This window comes from Scyliorhinus canicula, chromosome 7, assembly GCF_902713615.1.
Source record: "Scyliorhinus canicula chromosome 7, sScyCan1.1, whole genome shotgun sequence".
In the NCBI taxonomy this organism is placed as follows: Eukaryota; Metazoa; Chordata; class Chondrichthyes; order Carcharhiniformes; family Scyliorhinidae; genus Scyliorhinus; species Scyliorhinus canicula.
In genome coordinates, this window is record NC_052152.1 from 120329020 (window position 1) to 120345667 (window position 16648).

At 49.1% G+C, this 16648-nt stretch overlaps 1 protein-coding gene across 6 annotated transcripts in view; it reads left to right on the forward strand.

Moving 5' to 3' along the window:
- The window catches only part of ppef1 (protein phosphatase, EF-hand calcium binding domain 1), a 152948-nt gene that overhangs the window by 115706 nt on the left and 20594 nt on the right, over positions 1-16648 (forward strand). For all 6 annotated transcript variants that reach the window (XM_038802819.1, XM_038802823.1, XM_038802817.1 and 3 more), the window contains 5 exons: positions 3246-3395; positions 8003-8431; positions 9850-10035; positions 10140-10282; positions 12760-12866. In XM_038802819.1, the coding sequence (XP_038658747.1) occupies positions 3246-3395; positions 8003-8431; positions 9850-10035; positions 10140-10282; positions 12760-12866 (1015 nt within the window). The remainder of the gene's footprint in view (positions 1-3245; positions 3396-8002; positions 8432-9849; positions 10036-10139; positions 10283-12759; positions 12867-16648) is intronic.

Genomic DNA, 16648 nt, shown 5'->3' on the forward strand with positions numbered 1-16648 from the left:
CTACACCTCAGGCAGCTCACCACCACCTTCTCAAGGGCAATTAGGGAAGGGCAACAAATGCTGGTCCAGCCAGCGATGCCTACATCGCGTGAATGGATAAAACATTTGGTGTCGCTCAGAGATATATGGGCTGCTCTTTCCACTGCTTAATGAATGCCCGTCATGTTGAGACTAGAACAGGGGGAGGCCATTAATTCCCTTAGACTATTCAATTAGATCATGTTTAATCAGTGGCTTCCATTAATTTACTTGCCTTTGAATCACATCTATTACTTCATATGCATCTGTGTATTACTTCATATGCAACTCCTTGACCTTTACCATAGTCATGGAGCGGGATAGGAACAGACAGTATGGGAAGGTATTTAATTGGGAAGGGGAAATTATACTGCTATTAGACAGGAGCTGAGGAGTATAACGTGGGAACACTTGTTCTTGGGGAAATGCACAACAGTAATGTGGGGGTTGTTTAAGGAGCTCTTGCTGCGAGTGCTGGATGGTTTGTCCCACTGAGATGAGGAAGGAATGGAAAGGTAAAGGAGTCTTGGGTGACAAGAGAAGTTGAGCTTCTAGTCAAGAGGAAGAAGGAAGCTTACACAAGGTTGAGGAAGCAAGGATCTGACTCGACTCTAGAGGGTTACAAGGTAGCCAGGAAGGAACTCAAAAATTGACTTAGGAGAGCTCGAAGGGGAAGGGTTAGGGAAAACTCCAAGACGTTCTACACTTATGTGAGAAATAAGAGGATGATTAGAGTGAAAGTAGTGCTGTCTGGATACAGAATTGGCTGGCCGAAGACAGCGAGTGGTAATGGATGGAAAGCTGGAAAGTATTCTGTCTGGAGGTTGGTGACCAGTGGTGTCCCGCAGGGATCTGTTCTGGGACCTCTGCTCATTGTGGTTTTTATAAATGGCTTGGATGAGGAAGTGGAAGGGTGGGTTAGTAAATTTGCCAATGACACGGAGGTTGGGGGAGTTGTAGGTAGTGTTGAGGGCTGTTGCAGGTTACAGCAGGACATTGACAGGATGCAGAGCTGGGCTGAGAAGTGGCAGATGAAGTTCAACCTTGATAAATGTGAAGTGATTCATTTTGGAAGGTCGAATTTGAATGCTGAATACAGGGTTAAAGGCAGGATTCTTCCAAGTGTGGAGGAACAGAGGGATCTTGGGGTCCACGTGCATAGATCCCTCAAAGTAGCCACCCAGGCTGATCGAGTTGTTAAGAAGGCGTATGGTGTGTTGGCTTTCATTAACAGGGGGATTGAGTTTAAGAGCCACAGGGTTTTGCTGCAGCTTTATAAAACCCTAGTTAGACCACACTTGGAATATTGTGTCCAGTTCTGGTAGCCTCATTAAAGGAAGGGTGTGGATGCTTTGGAGAGGGTACAGAAGAGATTTACAAGGATGCTGCCTGGAATGGAGGGCATGTCTTATGAAGAAAGATTGAGGGAGCTAGGGCTTTTCTCACTGGAGCGAAGAAGGCAGAGAGATGACTTGATAGAGGTGTACAAGGTGATGAGAGGCATCGATAGAGTGGATAGCCAGAGACTTTTCCCCAGGGCGGAAATGGCTGTCACGGGGGGACATAGTTTTAAGGTGATTGGAGGAAGGTATAGGGGAGATGTCAGAGGTAGGTTCTTTGCACAGAGAGTGGCGGGTGCGTGGGAATGCACTACCAGCAGAGGTGGTGGAGTCTGAGTCATTAGGTACATTTAAGGGACGCTTGGACAGACACATGGACAGCAGTAAATTGAAGGTGTGTAGGTTAGGTTGACCTTAGATTAGGATAAATGGTCGGCACAACATCGTGGGCCATAGGGCCTTAACTGTGCTGTACTATTCTATGTTCTAAATCAGGGTGTGATCCTGGTGTTGTCAAAACTATTTTCACCTAGAAGACCACATCATGTTGTACTGGACTTGTGTCCTCACTGGTATAGCATCAGGGGAGCTCCGAGTGTCTGCCTGGCTACAAAGGCCTGGGGGAGGAGGGAGTAAGATTATCCAGCTGGGATGTCAACAACACATCTGCATTCGGGAAAATTAAAAAGACCAAATGCTTTCCTAACAGCCTTCTTCAAGAGTGATGTTTTGACTGCTTTTCATCTGAGTGAACTGATTCCACAACATACAGTGCCACACATGGGGCCACACACAGGTCACACATTGACCACACACATCACACACAGGCCATACACAGGTCTCACATGGGCCACACGCATCACACACATGCCACACGAGGCTCACACATGGGGCCACATACCCACCACACACGAGGCCACGCACGCTCCACACACGGGTCACACACGAGGCCACACATGGTGCCAACACACACACCACACATGGACCACACATACATAACGCATGGACCACACAGACATCACAAATGGGTCGCAAACACATCACATATGGAGCGCACACAGATCACACACGGATCGTACATGGGTCAGTCATGGGTAACACATTGTTAGGCAGCAGACAATCTGGCAAAGGGTGTGAATTTTGGCATTGGCCTCTCAATGTACTTAGACACTGGGGCTGGCATTATCTTCAGGTGGGTATTATGGGCAATGTTAGGGTGTTCTCTCTGTGGCACATACCCAATGGAGAATATTTTGCACCTGAAAATACCGTCACTATAGTTTCTAGATCAATCTAATCCTACAGCTGAATGTGTAGGGGTGAGGGGGGTGGATTTAGACTGTCTGGCACAAAGCAATAAAGGGTTTCCTCTTTTCCTGCTTGTTACAGTAAGGAGTGCTGTGCCTGTTCCTTGATTTTGTTCAGAGCTGCTCAGTATCACCTCATTCATGAACCATTGCAGTGAGGCCTTTCAGTGTCTCAGGCCTCCACTACTACCACCAGGAACCAGTTACCACATGGCACACATAGGACTGGAGAGGACTTTATATCTGACTTTTCATCCCACCCTCGGTAAACTGCCTCGGTCCAATGCTGATCTCCTCAATGAGCCACTTTTCACCAGCCTGCCGTTGTTTCACCCAAGAGAGACATCAGCTTCAGAATGTTTGTACTCAATTGCTAAATAGAAATAGGGGGCGCGATTCTCCGGTCCCCCAGCTGCGTGTTTCACAGCGGCGCACCGTTCACTAGCGACGCGATTCCTGCCGCTTGCCAATGGGATTTCTCATTCAAGCCACCCCACGCCATGGGAAACCCACGGGTTATCTTTTACAATGAATTGTACCTCAGCATGCCACTCAAAGCTCACATTGTTCCCTCGCACAGTTACACGGGAAAAAGATTCTTCATCTCATACAAGATGTGTTCAGTTGGTTGCCACTAGCTACAATCATTGACTCAAAGGTGCTGGTTGTCCATGGAGGAATCTCGGACACAACTGACCTGAATTTCATCGCTTCGATAGACAGACACAGGGTAAGGGGAAATTTTGTTTCAAATATAATCGCTGTGTAATTGGAGGTCATTTTTCTGTGTGTTCCAGTCAGTATCACTCCATTTATGGACTGACATAAGAATAGAAAATGCTGGATAAGCTCTGCAGGACTGGCAGCGTCTGTGGAGAGAGAAACAGAGTTAGCATTTTCATAGATTATCATAGAATTTACAGTGCAGAAGGAGGCCATTCGGCCCACTGAGTCTGCACTGGCTCCTGGAAAGAGCACCCTACCCGAGGTCAACACCTCTACCCCATCCCCATAAACCAGTTACCCCACCCAACACTAAGGCCAATTTTGGACACTAAGGGCAATTCAGCATGGCCAATCCACCTAACCTGCACATCTTTGGACTGTGGGAGGAAACCGGAGCACCCGGAGGAAACCCACGCACACACGGGCAGGATGTGCAGACTCCGCACAGGCAGTGACCCAAGCCGGAATTGACCCTGGGACCCTGGAGCTGTGAAGCAATTGTGCTATCCACAATGCTACTGTGTTGCCCGTGCTGATTTCAAAATGACTCATCTTCAGATTTGAAATCTGATGCAAAAATGGTCAAGGATACTTTAGAGGGTGTGAGGGTTTAAATGACAAAGATGTCATGGAACGAAAGGCAAAAGGAGTAGGGTTGGTTGTAGTAAAGAACAAAACATTGGTCCAGAGTAGGTGTTAAGAGCAGAATAAAGACTGTGCTGCCTGAAAGCAATATTGTAATCTAGTGTGGTGGCATAGTGGTTAGCACTGCAGCCTCACAGCACCAGGGACCTGAGTTCAATTCCAGCCTTGGGTGACTATCTGTGTGGAGTCTGCACATTGTCTGTGTGGGTGCTCCAGTTTTCTCCCACAGTCCACAGTTAGGGGCAGCAGGGTAGCATGGTGGTTAGCATAAATGCTTCACAGCTCCAGGGTCCCAGGTTCGATTCCCGGCTGGGTCACTGTCTGTGTGGAGTCTGCACGTCCACCCGCTGTGTGCGTGGGTTTCCTCCGGGTGCTCCGGTTTCCTCCCACAGTCCAAAGATGTGCGGGTTAGGTGGATTGGCCATGCTAAATTGCCCGTAGTGTCCTAATAAAAGTAAGGTTAAGGGGGGGGTTGTTGGGTTACAGGTATAGGGTGGATACGTGGGTTTGAGTAGGGTGATCATGGCTCGGCACAACATTGAGGGCCGAAGGGCCTGTTCTGTGCTGTACTGTTCTATGTTCTATGTGCAGGTTTGGTGGATTGAACATGCTAAATTGTTCCTTAGTGTCCAAAGATGTGCAGATTGGGTGGAGTTACTGGGATAGGACAGGGGAGTGGGCCTAGGTGGGGTCCTCTTTCAAAGGGGTAGGTGAAGGTTTGATGGGCCAAATGGCCTTCTTCTGTACTGTAGAGATCCTATGGATCTACATTTTTGCTTCAGAACACCCTGTTATGTAACCTGGACCCCAGACTCCAATTGATTTTAGGAAACCGGATGAGACCTCAACAACGTTTCAATGGTAAACTGTGAGGAAAAGAAACTCTGCTCCAGGAGTAATTCCATTGACATCCAGGGATCTTTCACATTAAAACAAACTTCATTATTAACACAGGATCAAATTCATTAACATCCAAGGAGGAACAGCTTTTCAATTCACTGTTAAACAGATCTTAAAAATAAAGGGGCTGGATTCTCCACCCCGCTGCCCCGTCCCGCCGGCGGCCTTCTCCGTTACACCGGCCGGCCGATGTGGTTTCCCATTGTGGGACAGCCCCACGCCGCCGGGAAACTCCCGGCTGCCGGCAAAACGGAGAATCCCGGCCGGAGGAGAATCCCGCCCAAGGTCTTTGAGCTTATTTTCCCATCTACATCTAAACTCTCAATAAAGAAAGAGCCTCATGCAAAGGTCAAATGCCACTTATAAATACGGTTAATACTTAGTGGCTTAGAGATTTATTCACAAAGTTCTTGGGAGAGAAGCTTTCAGAAGTCAGTCTGAGAAACACACCTCCTTTCCTCAGAACCCAGAGCAGAACTCTTAAAAATGAAACGAGAAACAGATACAGGGCAGGGCTGAAAATGAAACTTAAGGTCAGACCCATGAGTGACATCACAACTGTCTAACTGTTAACGCCTTAATCACAGCTTCAGCAGACACATCATTTGAATACCTTAAGTTATTTTAATAACATTACTGCAACAGACACATAACACAAAATACATATCATAATATTTTACATTTATTCACCCCCATCACATTGATTGCCTCAGATCTGTCATTGGAAGTCTCCCTCCCTCTTCAGAAGCTCCGGTTGGTTAGAAAATCTTCATTGATTTTAATTATTAATTAGCCTGAGAACCAATCCAGAGCTGATGAGTCTGTCTGGATATCTGTCTGCTGGCTGAGTACAAAACAGGGGAAGCAATCCACTTTCAGTAGAATATTGATAGAAACATTGGGCGGGATTCTCCAGCCGTACCCTCCCAGCGACCGGAAATTCCCGCCTGAGTTCAATGGGCCTTTACATGTCCCGATTGTGGTGATCATGAGGCGGGTGGTGTGGAACAATACAGCCCATTAGTTTTAAATATTTCATTGACTCACTTAACCAGTTTGCCTGACTTATAATTTTCACTTTTGTTAAGAACTATTTACTCCAGCAAAATATTTTTGACTTGCAATTGTGGCCAATGTTTTATCTTTTTGAAATTCTTTTATGGGATGTGGGTGTCGCTGGCTGATCCAGCATTTGTTGCCCATCCCTAATTACCTTTGAACTGAGAGCCTCGCTCGGCCATTTCAGAGGGGCAGTTAAGGGTCAACAGCATTGCTGTGGGGTCTGGAGTCACATGTAGGCCAGACCAGGTAAGGAAGGTAGAGTTCCTTCCCTAAAACATAGTAGTGACCCAGATGGATGTTTACAACAACGGTTTCATGGTCATAATTACTGAGAGTGGTTTTATATAGCAGATTTATTAATCGAATTTAAATTCCACCAGCTGCCGGGGTGGGATTTGAACCCATGTCACCAGAGCATTATCCTGGGCCTCTGGATTACTAGTCACGTGATGTTGCCACTTTACCACCATCTCCCCGATGTAATCAAAACATTCTTTGGGTTTGATTCAGTGGACTTGAGTTAAAGTCCGCTCAACGGCACATTTAGCAGGGTGTTTCTGCGATTTAGGCCTCAGCGAGGAACTCCCCGTCAAGGCCACTCTTTAAGTCAATTGAGAGCATTGCGAATCTCGCACGAGGCCTCTCAAGCAATTCAACAGCCTCGTCCTGACACCAAGTCGGGCGCGACGAGGGTGCTGACCCGCACCCATTGAATCTGATGCCAAAGTGAAGTTTCAAGACAGTAAATCAGGGAATCGGGGTATAATCCACCATGGAAGCCATTCAGCCCATCAGTGCCTCTGTCAGCCCTTTGCAAAATCCATTCAATTTAGTCCCCCAGCTCTTACAGACATGTGAATCTTCAAATGAGGAACAGAAGGAGGCCATTCTGCTGTGCCACTCATTAGATCATGACTGAACTGATCATAATTTCAACTTCACATTCTGGCACATTCCTCTCTCCAGTAATCTTCCCCACCCCCCTGCCTTCCCTTTTGCTTATCTGCCTCAACCACCTTTCGAGGAAGAGCGTTCCAAAGTTTCACAACTCTCTGAGAGAACCTGTTTCCTGATCTCTGCCCGTGGGCTGGATTCTCCCCTACCCGGCGGGAGGTCTCGGCGGGATGGAGTGGCGTGAACCACTCAGGCGTCGGGCCGCCCAAAAGGTGCAGATTTCTCCGCACCTTTAGGGGCCAAGCCCTAACCTTGAGGGGCTAGGCCGGCGCCGGAGTGGTTGGCGCCCCGCAGGCCGGCGGGAAAGGCCTTTGGCGCCATGCCAGCCGGGGCCGAAGGGACTTCGCCGGCCGGCGGAAATCCGCGCATGCGCTGGAGCGTCAGCGGCTGCTGACGTCATCCCAGCGCATGCGCATAGTAGGGGGTCACTTCCGTGTCGGCCATCGTGAAGGCTATGGCCAACGCAGAAGGAAAAGAGTGGCCCACGGCACAGGCCCGCCCGCCGATCGGTGGGCCCCGATCGCGGGCCAGGCCACCATGGGGGCATCCCCCCGGCCCCCCTCAGGATCCCGGAGCCCGCCCGCGCCGCCAATCCCGCCGGTAAGGGAGGTGTTTTGATTCACGCCGGCAGCACTGGCATTACAGCAGCGGGACTTCGGCCCATCGCGGGCCGGAGAATCGCCGGTGGGGGGCCCATCGACAGGCGCAACACGATTCCCGCCCCCGCCGAATCTCTGGTGCCGGAGACTTCGGGATACGGCGGGGGGTGGGGGGGGGATTCACGCCGCCCCCCAGCGATTCTCCGACCCGGCGGGTGGTCGGAGAATCCAGCCCCATATTTTTAAACAGTGACCCTAGTTCTAGATTCTCCCACAAGAGGGAAAACCTCTTCACATCCCTCAGGATCTTATATGTTTCAATCAAATCGCTTCTTACTCTTCTAAACATCTTTCCCCATAAACTTTTCCTCCTCAGGTATTTATCCAATTCCCTTTTGATTTAAACATGAAATAGATTGTCAGTATTAAGAATTGCCTATTCTTTTTGCAGTTTAAGTCCGCACTTAAACCTCAACCCAGAAGTTCAGCAAGTCTAAATGAGAAAAGCCAAGGGAAACTCAACATCAAAGCACAAACCTCGGAGATGCTGGACAGAAACGGGAATGTCCAAGAAAGGCTTCTGGAAACATCCAGAAACTCAAAGATTAGTCATTATGCCTTCCGAAATCCAAGGGCTGGATCACTGACACACTCCTCGGTGTTAAGTTACAAGTCAAACGGTAACCAACATGACCTGAGTGAAGAGGAAATGCTCCCAAATGATTCGAACTACCGTCAGGATCAGTTGTTAGATTGTAATAAGGACGAGGGCACTCGGAACAATGAGCACAACTCCCCGGCCATCCTTGAAGTGTCTTGCCTGGACTGTGAAGTGCCATTTCTGAAAGAGCCATCAAGAGATGAGATGGAGTGGAAGCAGGTAAATGTGAATAGCAAATGCTTCAGCCTTATCTTTTGCACTGATGTGCTGGGCTCCTTCATTATTGAGCGTGGGAATATTTGTGTAGCCTCCTTCTCCAGTGATTTGTTTAATTGCCCACCACCATTCACAACTGGATGTGGCGGAACTGCTTAGATCTCATCCATTATTTGTGGGATCACTCAGCTCTATCTGTTGCAGGCTGCTTTCACTGTCGAGTCTGCTAAAGCTCAGTTTGCTGGACAGCTAGTTTGTAATCCAGAGCAAGGCCAGCGTGAGTTCAATTCCCGTACCAGCTGAGGTTATTCATGAAGGCCCCCCTTCTCAACCTTGCCCCTCACCTGAGGTGTGATGACCCTCAGGTTAAATCACCACCAGTCAGCTCTCCCCCTCAAAGGGTAAAGCAGCCAATGATCATCTGGGACAATGGCAACTTTACTTACTAGTCCTATGTTATAGCTTCACTTTGTTGAGAGCTCATTTTTCGATATGTCTGGTGCTATAAATAATAATAATAATCACTTATTGTCACAAGTTGGCTTCAATGAAGTTACTATGAAAAGCCCCTAGTCACCATATTCCGGCACCTGTTCAGGGAGGCCAGTACGGGAATTGAACCTGCGCTGCTGGCATTGTTCTGCGTTACAAGCCAACTGTTTAGCCCACTGTGCTAAACCAGCCCCCAGCATGCCTAGTATGCCTGCCTGTATTCTTCATTGAGCCACGGTTGATCCCCTGGCTTGGTAGTAATGGTAGAGTGGAGGATATGCTGGGCTATGACTCACAGCACCTCATGAATGCCCAGTCTTCAGTTGCTAGACCTGTTCAAAATCCTATTTAACACGCTGGTAGTGCCACACAACATGACAGAGGGTATCCTCAATGTGAAGACGGGACTTTATCTCCACAAGGACAGTGTGGTGGCCACTCGGACCAATACTGTCATGGTATCCTTGGTAGATTGGTGAGGACTAGGTCAAGTAAGACTCGGCCAGCTCGGTCAGTAGTGGTGCTACCGAACCACTCTTGATGATGAACATTGAAATTCTCCACCCATCTGTATCCTAACCACCCTTAATGCCTCCTCAAGTTGGTTTCAACATGGATGATAACTGATTCATCAGCTGAGCGGGGCAGGGTAGTGGTGATCAGTAGAAGTTTTCCTTGCCTGTATTTGACTTGATGCTGTGAGACATCGTGGGGTCCGGATTCAATATTTGGACTCCAAGGATAACTGCCTCCGACTGAATACCTCTGCTGCTACCTCTGCCCTGTTGGTGGGACAGAATGTACCCAGGAAAGGTGATGGTGTAGTCCAGGACATTGGTGTACTGTCTATGGATTTGCAGCTGTGTTCTCATCTCATATCTTAGCATTGTGGAAATCAACAATTTATTCAGTTAGTTATCTTTTTCTAGATTGTGGACATCCTGTGGAGTGACCCTCGAAATCTCACTGGCTGTGTCCCAAACATCTTCCGAGGTGGGGGCTGTTATTTTGGTCAAGATGTGACGGAATGCATACTGGAAAAATACAATTTAAAGCTGCTGATAAGATCACATGAATGTAAGCAAGAAGGATATGAATTGTGTCACAATGAAAAGGTAAAATAGCAACCGTACGTTCTCCCACTATCTTGCAATGCCAGCTTTATTACATTGGATGTGGCTGAAATCACAGCGAGCTAAATGAAACATTTCTCATGTAGGTTATCACTATTTTCTCTGCCTCGAATTACTATGAAGAGGGCAGCAATCGCGGGGCTTATGTCAAACTTGGTCCTGACCTAGTGCCTCACTTTTTTCAGTATCGAGTTAGTAAATGTACAAGGAAGCTGACTCTCCAACAAAGGTGAGTAGAGGAAAGAAACAGGCACCATTTGTTGATAGTACTCAGCAGGTCAGGGACATCTGTGAAGCGAGAAACAACGTTAACATTCCGACCAGTATTGCAAAAATTCTGATGGAAGGTCATCCATCTGAAATGAAGGAGGCTAAATTGAGTTAACGTTTCGAGTCTGTGTGACTCTTCTTCAGAGCTCTCGGTTTCTCTCTCCACAGTCGCTGCCAGATCTACTGAGATTTTCCAGCTTTTTCTGTTTTTATTTCAGATTTCCAGCATCTGCAGTATTTTGCTTTTATTTTATCTTTTCCTTTCAAATCACTTTTCCCTGGATACTTCTCCCTATTTCTTCAACTGCATTCTACAATACTTGACGGTGCTTAAAGTCCTGATCTCGCTCTAATCTTTCTCAGGGTCCTGAATCATAGAATTTAAAGTGCAGAAGGAGGCCATTCAGCCCATCGAGTCTGCGCCGGTTCTTGGAAAGAGCACCCTACCCAATCCCACAACCCTGCCCTATCCCCATAACCCAGTAACACCACCCAACACTAAGGGCAATTTTGGACACTAAGGGCAATTTATCATGGCCAATCCACCTAACCTGCACATCTTTGGACTGTGGGAGGAAACCGGAGCACCCGGAGGAAACCCACGCACACACGGGGAGGATGTGCAGATCCGCACAGACAGTGACCCAAGCCGGGAATCGAGCCTGGGACCCGGGAGCTGTGAAGCAATTGTGCTAACCACTATGCTACCATGCTGCCCTACCGTGTGGCCCGGCATGTTTCTCTGCCACCTGTTTAGCTTCCTTAGGAGTATCATTCCGAAGCCTGCAAAATAACAAGCTGCTGCTTTTACTGTGAATAAAATAAAATGAAAGTCGCCATAGTCCCAGCTGACCATCAGCTGCTTTCCCCTTTGAGGGGGAGAGCTGATTGGTGGTGATTTAACCTGGAGGGTCACCACACCTCAGGTATAGGATTTTGAACCCGCAATGTTGGCGTTGCTCTGCATCACAAACCAGCCGTGCAGCCGACTGAGCGAAACCGACCCCCCCCCCCCCATCATTGTGAATATTACAGCGGCATGGTGGCATAGTGGTTAGCACTGATGCCTCACACCTCCAGGGTCCTGGGTTCAATTCCGGCCTCGGGTCACTGTCTGTGTGGAGTTTGCACTTTCTCCCCATGTGTGCGTGGGTTTCCTCCGGGTGCTCCGGTTTCCTCCCACAGTCCAAAGATGTGCAGGTTAGGCGGATTGGCTATGCTAAATTGCCCCTTAGTGTCCAAATGTTATGTGGGTTTACTGGGTTATGGGGATAGGGTGGAGGCTAGGGCTCAAGCAGGGTGCTCTTACCAAGGGCCAGCGCAGACTTGATCGGCTGAATGGCCTCCTTCTGCACTGTAAATTCTATGATTCTATGACAGATGTGTCCAGCTGTGAGCAACTTAGTTAAATTTGAAGTTTACTGCGGGGTCAGAGGAGGGTAACACGTCTAGAATCTATGGGCTCATCCCATCAGGAGAAGTAAACTCAGTGGATAGAGTGAATGTGAAGTGGGAGGAGGAGCTGGGGGCCGTGGTAGATGATGAGGTATGGAGTGAGGCCCTTCACAGGGTGAACTCCACATCCTTGTGCGCGAGGCTGGGCTTGATCCAACTGAAGGTAGTGTTTAGGGCAGACCTAACCAGGGAGAGGATGAGTAGTTGTTTTCCAAAGAGGTGGAAGAATGGTGTGAGCGGTACCTGGAAAACCACACGCACATGTTCTGGTCCTGACCCAAACTTGTGAGCTTTTGAGTTTCCTTCTTTAGCACCATGTTGGTGATTCTTAATATTGAATATGGCCCTTTGGTTGCCATATTTGGGGTGTCGGACTTGCCGGGGCTGCAGACAGGAGCGGAAGCAGATATCTTTGCCTTCACCTCATTGATCGCCCGGAGGCGAATCGTGCTGGGGTGGAGGCCCCCAGCCCTACCAAGTGCCCTGGCATGCCTAGGGGATCTAATGGAGTTTATATACCTAGAGCAGGTTAAGCACACCGTGAGGGGATCGATCGAAGGGTTCTACCTGAGGTGGCGGCCTTTTATCACTTACTTCAAGGAATTAATCACCGTCAGTTTCTAAGGAGGAGGGGGATGGTGGGGGCAGGGAGGGGGGATGGCAGTGGTGGGTGGGGGATGGCGGGGGGGCGGTTGGGGGGCTTTGGGCGTGTGGGGATTGTGTTCTCTTCTGTACTTTTTTCTTATTTTATGTTTCAGGGGTTTTATAAAAATTGATAAGCTTTGTAAGATTTTGTAAAATTGAAAACTTTAGTAAAAACATTTTTTTAACACTTGTAGTTTACTTTCAGACATTTAAAAAAAATTCCATCTATTTATGAAGATTTGTAGGAGCTTGCAGCACAACTTTAATATTCTTTTTTAAAAACTTTCCAAGCAGTTGGATCCTTTACACCTGAATTCTGTTCTTTTTCATGTCAAGAGTGAGTGTCATTGAAGCTTCAGCCCTGAGGTCCTTGCGTGAAAAGTTTTATGCACACAAATCTGAAGTCATTGATGCTTTCAAACTTTATGATAAGGATCACACAGGTAAAGAATTGCAAAAGAATCTGGCCCATCAGGCTTGTCTCTCTGGTATTTCTGTGTTAATGTGTGTTTGTCTATTTGTTTTTGTGAAGTGAACATGTATATTTAGTGAAAGTGCACAAATACAGGTTCTGGAAAATGTAGGTATTTTAGGAGCCACTGTATAATTTGATTGGATGCTGTTGTGGGAGGTGCACGATGTTACATACCTTGTTAATAGTTTAATAATGTTGATGCAACAAAACAACCAACTCCATTAAACCCTTAAATTCTGCTGCTCTAGCTGCTAGATTATTCCAAACATTTACCAACCTTCAGTTCGGAATGTTTTATTAACCTGGTTTTCAACATGCAATTTTCACTGATTTAAATGTATTCCACTGGCTTTAAATTCATTTTCTGGTTTCACCTTATCTATGCCATTTGATGCTTATATATAATCATAATGAGCTTACCCCATAACCTTCTCCCTTCTGAATAAATAGTCTTTATTTATATTAGTGCCTTTAACATCCACAAGAGAAGCCTTCGAACCTCTCAGCTAACTAATGATTTTCAAAGTATCTTCAGCCAGAGGTACCGAATGGATGACCCATCTCGGCCTCCTCTTGAGGTTCCACCATCAAAGATGCTAATCCAAGCCAATTTGATTCACTCCATATGATATCAAGAAACGGCTGAAGGCACTGACTACTGCAACATCCCTGGCAACACCCTGGCAGTAGTACTAAAGTGTTGTGTTATGAACACAGGACTTTGTAAGTTGGTTATGTTTTCAACTGTCCAGTTTAATTCAAGGTAAAATTGACTAGTGTGGAAAAGGGGATGGTGACCACCTATGAAATCTGCCCACAGATAAGCCCATGTATCCTGCTTATTTCTGAAACAGAAACTCAAATTGGAACTTATTGAAAGTAAGGTGCAAGTTTTAACACGTACACAAAAGGAGGAGACAGCCTGTTTTGCTCTGTATGGAGTCTCAGAGAGGTTTGGGGATAAAACGTCACAACAGGCACTGTTATGCTGGACATAGGGATAAAAGACTGTTTTCAGATAAACTATGAAATAGAATGCTGGTGAGGGTAAATTCCCTGTTCAAAGGAACACAACTTGGGGAGAATTAATTTGCAAGAAGTACCTTCCTACGAGAAATCCAGTTGATTCTCTTCAGAAGGTTGAGTGAAGAGGAATCTGTTTAAAAGAATACTGGAAGACTCACCCTGGTGGGATAATGAGAAGAGATCCTCTTAAAACCGGGCCGAGTTTGGGACTGTGAACGGAAGACTGTGGGCGCGATTCAATGGAAACATTTCTAAGTGTCACTTTGGCGTGAATGGTGGGGTGTTTCTCGATGGCTGCGTTGGCGAGATCGTGGCCCGTATTCAACGGCAGTTAGTACCGAAGATGAGCCCCTATGAGCTTCTCACTAATTACTGGCTGCCTCGCCGCTTGATTCGCCAGACTTGTGCCTCAGCATCTCACTGCTAACAAGGGGAGATGCTTTTAAACAATCCCTCAGCACTCCAGTCAACATGCAAGCTTGACAGCACACAGATCTGCTCCTTACTTTAGGTATGCCGACCAGTCTTCTCGGTGCTGTGAATGAGAGATGGGCATTCTGTTCCCCCGAGGGGGTTGGAGGACCAGCAGATGGGCCACCGATACAGACTGTGAGTGAGGGCAGCGTGATTAGGAGGACAGCCGTCCAAAGTCGGAAGAAGGCCAATGACCTCCATCGAGCTGCAAGGGTAAGTTACCATCTCTCTCCTGGCATCAGTTCCACCTGCTCCATCCCTCTAAATCCCAACCTCCCCCCACAGGTCACTGTCCGAAACCTCGCACCCTCCCCACATCTGGTCTTCATGTGTGTTCCTCAGTACCCCTGGCACCCACCAGCACAACCCCTTCATGTTTAGGTGCGGTGCTCACACTTGCCACCTGCTATAGAGCCCCCGACCCATCAAGTATGCGGGCTCACAAGGTCCTCTCTTTATCCCCGCAGGAAAAGAGAGCCCATAATAAGTGGGAGAGGGCCAAGATGGGGAGTGGAGTCCCAGAGATCCGAGTCCTCAGCACTGTGAGGAACAGGCCTGGGGGGGTGGGGGGTTGATCGAGGCCTGCGCTAGAGAGGTGAGGATCCACTCCCTCTTCACCCAGATGACCTGTCTCATATGAAGTTCATGCCAGACAAAAGGATCCTTCCTTTCGCTATCTCGCAGGATCTCCATCTGATAGGCCATCTGGAGTCGGTAAACCCCCATCCCCGTCACCTAAGAGAGCACTTCTGAAGAGAGCTCTGAGGAGACCACCATCGAGGTGTCACAGCTATTAACCCCACCATCCACCAGCGCATAGACACAACCCCACCACCCACCAGCGCAGAGACACAACCCCACCACCCACCAGCGCAGAGACACAACCCCACCACCCACCAGCGCAGAGACACAACCCCACCATCCACCAGCGCAGAGACACAACCCCACCACCCACCAGCGCAGAAACACAACCCCACCACCCACCAGCGCAGAAACACAACCCCACCACCCACCAGCGCAGAAACACAACCCCACCATCCACCAGCGCAGAGACACAACCCCACCATCCACCAGCGCAGAGACACAACCCCACCACCCACCAGCGCAGAGACACAACCCCACCACCCACCAGCGCAGAGACACAACCCCACCATCCACCAGCGCAGAGACACAACCCCACCACCCACCAGCGCAGAGACACAACCCCACCACCCACCAGCGCAGAGACACAACCCCACCATCCACCAGCGCAGAGACACACATCTCAGTGGGTGACAATAGTGGACAAGCTTCTGGGGCACTATCTGGTGGGCACCACACAGTTGCTGATGCGCATTAGGTGGAGGCAGGAACATATAAGAGAGTCAGCAGCCAGAGGTCTGCTGGATCCCAGGACTCAGCTGGATCCCAGTCAGATGCTGTGGGCGCGATTCTCCGCTCCCCACGCCGCGTGGGAGAATCGCGGGAGGGCCCCCCGCTGACTAATTTCACGACCCCCTGGCGCCCCCCGCGATTCTCCCACCGCCCCGCTCGGAAGAATCGGCGCTCGCCGTCTTTCACAGCAACCAGCGATTCTCCGACCCGGATGGGCCGAGCGGCCTGCCGTTCGCGACCAGTTCACGACGTCGGCAACCACACCTGGTCGCTGCCGTCGTGAAAACTCTGTGAGATGCCTGTTTTGGGGCTTGTAGGGGCCTGGTGGGGAATGAGCACCACGACTGTGCTCGGGAGGGGACTGGCCCGCGATCGGTGCCCACCGATCGTTGGGCCGGCGTCTCAATCGGACGCACTATTTCCCCTCCGCCGCCCCGCAAGATCAAGCCACCATGTCTTGCGGGGCGGCTGAGGGGAAAGACGTCAGCCGTGTATGCGCGGGTTGGAGCCGACCAACCTGCGCATGCGCGGCTGATGTCACATAGGCGCCGCCGTTGCGTCACTCTCGGCGCGCCGCCCGGCGGCCGAGAGTTACGGAGCGCAGCTCCTAGCCCCGCCAGGAGGGGAGAATAGGGGGCGAGGAGCGGCCTCCGAGGCCGTTGTGAAACTCGGCCGAGTTCACGACGGCCCTCCCGATTTTTCCCGGGAGCGAAGAATCGCGCCCTGAGTCTCTGGACAAGATTCTCCCAGAGCTGATGCAGATGATCGGCCAAAACCGTGACATTGAGGAGGGGAGGTCAGGTACATTTCAGTGACTGCATAGCCAATTGGAGGAGTCCCAAAGGTTACAGGCGCAGGAAATAATGCCGACAATGC